Below are 7,320 nucleotides of genomic sequence, written 5' to 3' on the forward strand. Positions count from 1 at the left end.
TCTATCAACAATGTTTTATGCAGGTGACACAACCCTGCTTGCTGAAACTGAGGAGGACCTGAAGCACTTGCTGCAGAGAGTCAAGGACTACAGCCTTCAATATGGATTGAGGCTCAATGTCAAGAAGACAAAGATACTCAACACTGGACCAATTGACAGCATCAGGATGGATGATGAAGAGATTGAGATTGTTCACAGCTTTAGTCGGCTTGGCTCCACAATCAACACTCTTGGGACCAGCAGCCGGGAAATTAAAAGATGTATTGCAATGGGAAAGTCTGCATTAAAAGATGTTTTGCGAGGAGCGTTTGCGTGAGGCGCGAAGACGGAGCCATGCCTGCCGAAAAGTCAAAGGGCGGGAGATCTCGCTCGAGGAACATACCTACTAAGGACACCCACCCCAAGCCAGATGCTCCCAGAGGAGGGCGCGCTGGAGGGCCCGGGCTCCCCGCCAACAGGTGGCCCCTCGTCGGGCCGGCTGGCTGGGCTGCCTGCGCACCTCGGTGTACGGCTCTCTGGTGAGGCTGTGTGCGCAGAGGCACTTCGCCCTGCTCATGGTCTCGGTCTGGACTGGGCTGCTGTTTGGCTACTTCCTGAGTACCAGAATCTCAAATGCTGTGTAGTCAAACCGGAATGATGAGAACACTGAAGGACAGTTTCTGGAAATGGAAACGGAATCTGTTGTACAGTCCTTATACAGTTTTTTCTCTCCAACCACATGTTTTCCAAGGGAGGACCAGGAGCTAAAGCCTTGTAAAGGACATAAGAATTTCAACCAGGGTGAATGTTTGAAGTCTCAGTGTTGTTATTCTGAGACCAGTAAATTGAACTGTTTTATGCCAGTAAAGGATGTGCCTACACAGATGTTTCGGGTTCTTGCGCTTGTTGTGAGCAGCATGATCATCCTGGGATTTCTGCCCATTTATTGCTGCTCTTTTTGCCGGAGGAGCAAATGGGCCAATTCTTTACAAAGAAAAGTCAACAGATTTTTAAAGAAATGGAAGAAACCAAAGACCAAAATGAAGAGGGAGACTAAAAGGTCAAATGCGGAAGAAGAGGAGGGCCTATATAGTGATGAAAATGAGGAGCCCACAGGAGTGCCAGCGTCTGGAAGGAAATGTCCACAAGGAAGGGTTGGAACGACAAGAAAGTGATAAGAGCAGTATTTATTCATTAAATGATCTCAAGCCACTGGGAAGATCATCTAAGTCATCAACCTGATGGATTGTTTTAGAAGAACAAATACTGGTTTTTAGTGTTGTTTATTTTGAAATAAAGTTCAGAGGGCTTTTTTCTCCATTTTTTAAAAAAATAGATGTTTTGCAATGGGAAAATCTGCTGTTAGGGACCTCTCTAAAGTACTGGAGAGCAATGATGTCTCTCTGGAGACTAAGGTGCATCTGATACAGGCCATGGTCTTTGCAATCACTTGTTATGCATCAGAGAGTTGGACCATGACTAGGGAGGCTATAAGGAGAATTGATGCCTTGGAGCTTTGGTCTTGGAGAAGAGTATTGAGGGTACTATGGACTGCTAAGAAAACAATCGACTGCTAAGAAAACTAACAGATTCATCCTGGAGAGAGTTAAATGGGATGGCTTCTTGGAGGCAAGGATTCTGAGGCTTCGTCTGACATACTTTGGTCATGTTGTAAGGAGAGACCGGTCCTTGGAGAAGGACATCATGCTTGGGAGGGTAGAGGGTAGGTGCAGGAGGGGAAGGCCCTCTATGAGGTGGATTGATTCAGTGACTGGGGTAATCAGGATGGGTGTGTCGGAGACAGATTGGCACAGGACAGAGCAGAGTTTAGGGCTGTTGTACATAGGGTCCTTGTGAGTCACAAGCAACTCAATGGCACATAACAAGAACAGCAACAATTTAGTTTGTTTGGCTCCACAGTCAACACTCTAGGCACCAGCAGCCAGGAAATTTAAAAAGACTTTTTTGTTTGTTTGTTTTGGTTTGGTTTTTTTTTTTACATTTTTTTTAATTACTTTTAATGAAAGTTTACAGAGACTTAGGGTTTCCAGTCATTCACTGTTGCACTTTTCTCCCTGCCCCCTCCCTAAAAGACATTTTGCGATGGGAAAGTCTGCTGGTAGGGACCTCTCCAAAGAACTGAAGAGCAGTGGTGTCACTCTGGAGACTAAGGTGTACCTGATACAGACCATGGTCTTTGCAGTCACTTGCTATGCATTAGAGAGGTGACAATGAATAGAGGGGGTAGGAGGAGAATTGATGCTTTTGAGCTTTGGTGTTGAAGAATAGTATTGAATATACCAGGGACTGCTAAGAAAACGAACAGGTTCATCCTGGTGAGGGTTAAACCATGTTATTCCTTGGAGGCAAGGATTCTGAAGCTTCATCTGACATACTTTGAATATGTTGCAAGGAGGGACCAGTCCTTGGAGAAGGATGTCATGCTTGGGAGGGTGTAGGGACAGCACAGGAGAGGAAGACCTTCTATCAGGTGGATTGATTCAGTGACTGAGGTAAAAGGAGTATGTGTGTCTGAAACAGTGAGATTGGCACAGGGTAGAGCAGGGTTTTAAGTTGTTGTACATATAGGGTCACTATGAGTTGCGGGCAACTCGATGGCATATAACAACAACAACAACATTATAGAGGGAGCTCTGATGGTCTAGTTAAGAAGCTATGCTGCAATGCCAAAGGAATGCAGTTTGAATCCACCAGCTGCTCCACAGGAGTACGTTGGGCAATCTCCTGCCATGTGATTAAACTGACTCTGAAAAATGTGCTTGAAGGTCAGCTCTATGAGTCGGTTCTGACTCCAGGGCACACAACAACAACAACAGCATAAGGGAGTTCTGGTGGCTTAGTGGTAAGAGTTGTGCTGCCAACCAAAAAGCATGTAGTTTGAATCCACCATCTGCTCCATGAGAGGAAGATGGGCAATCTTCTCCCATGCAATTTACTACCTCTGAAAACTTCCTGGAGAGTAAGCCATGAAATGGTTTCAACTCAAAAGAAAAAACAACAACAAAAAAATTCTGTTAAAGTCATATATTTGATTATTAAGCATCCACGCTTCCCTCATTGTTTATATTTTTTTCTCATTGTTTATATTTTTGTTGTTTTTTTTTCTTTTTCTTTTCCCCCCTTTTTAAAAATTTTATACTGGTTTATGTACAAAATTCAAATATATTGTTTTTTACATTGTTTCACATTTTTACCTAAGAGCTCTGTGGTGTGGACTTTAGAGAGGTGCACTGCTAACGACAAAGGTGGTGCCTCCCTAAGTTCACCAGCAGCTCAAAGACAGAAAGATGGGCAATCTCTTTTCATGCATTTAGAATCTGCTGGAAATCTGCTGGAGGGTCAGCTGTGAGTTGGTTCCAACTTGACAGGTATGCATTTGCATACAATACATATCAAAACTCAGAAAATTAAAGTAGACTCTATAAAACTAAACTCTGCATTTTAGCAAGATTCCCCAGGTGATTTGCATGTACAAATTAAAACACACTTGAAACAAAACATAGAATATTGACATTGGAATAAAGTATGTAAATATTGAATAAATCATGGACTGCCAAAAGAACAAACAAATCAGCCTTGGATGAAGTGGGCAAAGAGGGCTCCTTGGAGTCAAGGATGGTGACTTTGTCTCATGAACTTGTGGCATATTATCAAGAAGACAAGTATCTGGAAAAGGACATTATTTGGAGAAGTATACGAACACCTTCAGTGAGATGGACTGACAGATGGCTGCCAACAAAAGGATTAAGCATAGCAGAGAGTGAGGATGGTATTGGGTCACTCAAGACTTAACATTTGTTGTACACAGGGTCCCTGTAATCATGACCTAATGACAATAATACACTTCTGTACCATTTGTATAACTAACGCTACCATTTTAGTCATAATTACTCTGCACAATTTCTAACACCTGACCACCACTAATTGAATCTCCATTTAGTGAAAGAGAGACTCTCAACAAGATGACATCATGACTAGCAATAGGTGCAAATGTATTAGGGCTGGTGAGGACAGCACAATTTAGGGCAGCCTGCAGGTCTATTCATAGTGTGGCAAAGTATCTATTTGACACACCTTACAGCAACAACAAGAAGTAGGGTAGCTGTTGTATCCTACCCTAATGCTATCTCCTTAATACAATAAATATTTCATCACAGAATGGAAGGTTAGGGATAGAAGGGATATTCATTGTACCACAGTAGCTTAAGAATAAAAAAAAACCATAGTATTATAATAAGATGTGCAAAGATTTAGAGTTGGAAAACTAAAAGGAAAAAAGATGATCAAGATTTCTCAAGCTGAACTAACTGAAGAAAACAAATTCAAGCATTGAGTTACAAAACTGAAAGATCCTTTAGACAAAACATTGAATAATCAAGAAAGTACTTTAAAAGATTAAAGTAATGCAGTCATTGTAAAAAAATGCTGCTCAACCATTTAGGAGGTCATACGAGATCAAGTATTCTTCCTCTGCCTTTGTAATGACCTTTTTCATTCTTCATGGATGATATTCTTGATATCCTCCCACAGCTCATCTGATCTTCGCTCATTGGTGTTAAGGCCTCAAACCTACTCCTGAGATGATTGTGAAATTCTAGTGGGATGGACTCAAGGTCAAATTTTGGTTCCTGTGGATTTAATTTTCTTCAACTTCAGCTTGAAGTTGCATATGAATAGTTGGTGATCTTTTCTACAATCAGCTCCTGCCCTTGTTTTCACAGCTGATACTGAGTTTCTCCAGAGATTCTTTGTACACATGTAATTGATCTGATGTCTATGCATACCATCAGGTGAAATCTATATGTATAGCGTGGATTTGTGTTTCTTATAAAAAGTATTTGCAAGGAATAAATCATTCAATGTACAGAATTCTATTATTCTATCTTCAGCTTCATTTCTGTCACCAAGTCCATGTTTTTCACTACTGATCCTTCCACCCTGCTCCCAACTTTTGCATTCCACTCACCCATTACTACTAGTGAATCTTGATTGCATGTTCAATCTATCTCTGACTGGGAAATCAATCTATCTCTGACTGGAAAAGTTGGTAGAAATCTTTTCTTTCCTCCTCTTTGGCTCCAGTTGTCAGTGCATATATTTGCATGACAGTGATATTCACTGGACTTCCTTGCATATATATGGATTATCCTGTCACTCACAACATTGTATTTCAAGATGGATATAGAAATTACTTTTTTCATTATGAAAGCAACCCCATTTTTCCTCACCTTTTAATCTCCAGCATAGTACATCATACAATCATCTGATTAAAAATGTCTGATGCTAAGCCATCTCGTTTAGCCAATACCTAGGATGTCAATATTTATGTGTTCCATTTCTTTCTTAACAATGTTCAATTTTTCTGCATTCATCCTTTTCACATTCCACGTTCCAATCATAGTGTCTGTTTACAACTGGTCCTCCTTCATTGTGTTTCCATAGTTGAGGTCTCAGCCTCAGTTGCAATATCTGGTAGTCTAAGTGTGCTTTATTGTACATAGGGTTTCCGAAGGCCTATTATTTCAGAAGTGTAAAGACCAAGATGGATGTCAGAGGACACTTTGAATATTGAACTACAATGCCAAGAAGCAAAAGCAAAGGGAAGAAACCAACAAATTAAGGAGCTGAAGAGAAAAGATTTCAAAGGGCAGCTTGGGAAGGCAAAGTATTATAATGAAATGTGCAAAGAGCTGGAGTCAGAAAACCAAAAGAGTCAAACTCAAATACAATGTTGTTTCATTTCTTAAAATGAAGGAATTGAAGAATAAATCCAAGCTTCGAGTTGCAATACTTAAGGATGCTTTGGACAGAATATTAAACGATCCAGGAAGTATTAAAAGAAGATGGAAGGAGTGTACAGAGTCACTGTACCAAAAGGAAATGGTTGACAAAGAAGAATTTCATGAAACAATGTATAAGCAAGAGCTTCTGGTGATGAAGGAGGAAGTTCAAGCTGCTCTGAAAGAACTGACAAAAAACAAGGCTCCAGGAATTGACGGCATACCAATTGACATATTTCAACAAAGGCTGCCCTGAATGCGCTTATCAAGTTGTGACAAGAAATGGGGAGGACAACCACCCGACCAAATGATTGGAAAAGATCTTTATTTGTTCCCCTTTCAAAGAAAAGTGACCAGACAGAATGTGGAAATTATTGAACAATATAATTAATATCACATGCAAGCAAGATTCTGCTGAAGATTATCCAAAAATGACTGGAACAGCACATCAACAGGGAACTGCCAGATATGCAGGCAGTGTTTAGAAGAGGCGGCAATACTAGGGGTGTTATAGCTAATATTAGATGGATCTTGGCTGAAAGCAGAGACTACTAGAGGAATGTCTATGTTTCATTGACTATGCAAAGGCATTTGACTGTGGATCACAACAAACTGTAGCTAACTCTGAGAAGAATGGGAATCCCAGAACATTTGATTGTGCTTATGAAAAACCTATACTTGGACCAGGAGGCAGTCATCAGAATACAGCAAGAAAACCTGCATGGTTCAAAATTGGAAAGAGTATGCCAGGGATGTGCTCTATCTCCACAACTTTTTCAATCTATATGCTGAACAGATCATCCAGGAGGCTGGGCTCTATGAGGAGGAGTGTGACCCAGTGCAATACCAAAGGCATGAGGTTTGGATCCACCAGCTGCTCAGCAGGAGGATGGGAAATCTCCTGAGCGATTTACTGCTTCTGAAAACCTGCTGGAGGATGAGCTATGAGTCGGTTATGTCAAAATGATGACTGCTCCTCCCCTGGGGTCACTGGACCCTCTTGTCTGTGCCCAGTTTGCGGTTCTGGGATGTGGAACCTGTCCCCTTTGAGGATATTCCTCGCCCCATCTTAAAGTCTCTACGCCCTGTTCTTCACATCTAGTTGGGCCCTTCTGAGCACCTAAAAAAGAACGGAACTCAGGGGACTTGGCAGTTGTACCCCAAGCAGTTGTACCTCAGACAATTGGAGCTTGGTTAAGAGCACCAGGGAAATTCCTGCCTGCCCGTCAGGGTCAGCGATGTGTCCAAGGCCAGGGGCCTCGCTGAGTTTCCCCCAGTTCGTGGCCCCCTTGTCACGTGGCACAGTCCTTGTTCCACTCAGGCCTCTGGGCGGGGCCCTCTGTGACGCGTCCGGGGCCGAGCCGGCGATTGGTCGGCAGGGCGTGGGGCGGGGCTGAGGGCCCAGCCCAAGCCGCGAACAAAGGCGCCGGGAGGGCTCCGCCGGCTGATGGCCTGTGGCTGTGTCTCCGAGTGTTTCTGTTGTGCCGCAGTGGTGCCAGCAAGCCCGGGCGGGGCTGGGGCCAAAGCCTTATGGAAGGGC

The 7,320-nt window shown here is 42.7% G+C and overlaps 1 protein-coding gene across 1 annotated transcript; it reads left to right on the forward strand.

Moving 5' to 3' along the window:
* Window positions 1-665: 665 nt before the first annotated feature.
* On the forward strand, window positions 666-1,154 carry LOC102850851 (fragile X mental retardation 1 neighbor protein-like). The gene has a single exon (XM_006902253.1). It carries the CDS (start codon window positions 666-668, stop codon window positions 1,152-1,154), a length of 489 nt encoding a protein of 162 aa, XP_006902315.1.
* Window positions 1,155-7,320: the final 6,166 nt, after the last annotated feature.

The sequence above is a fragment of the Elephantulus edwardii genome, unplaced genomic scaffold (assembly GCF_000299155.1).
Source record: "Elephantulus edwardii isolate Elephantulus edwardi_28Jun2011 unplaced genomic scaffold, EleEdw1.0 scaffold00387, whole genome shotgun sequence".
Taxonomy (NCBI): domain Eukaryota; kingdom Metazoa; phylum Chordata; class Mammalia; order Macroscelidea; family Macroscelididae; genus Elephantulus; species Elephantulus edwardii.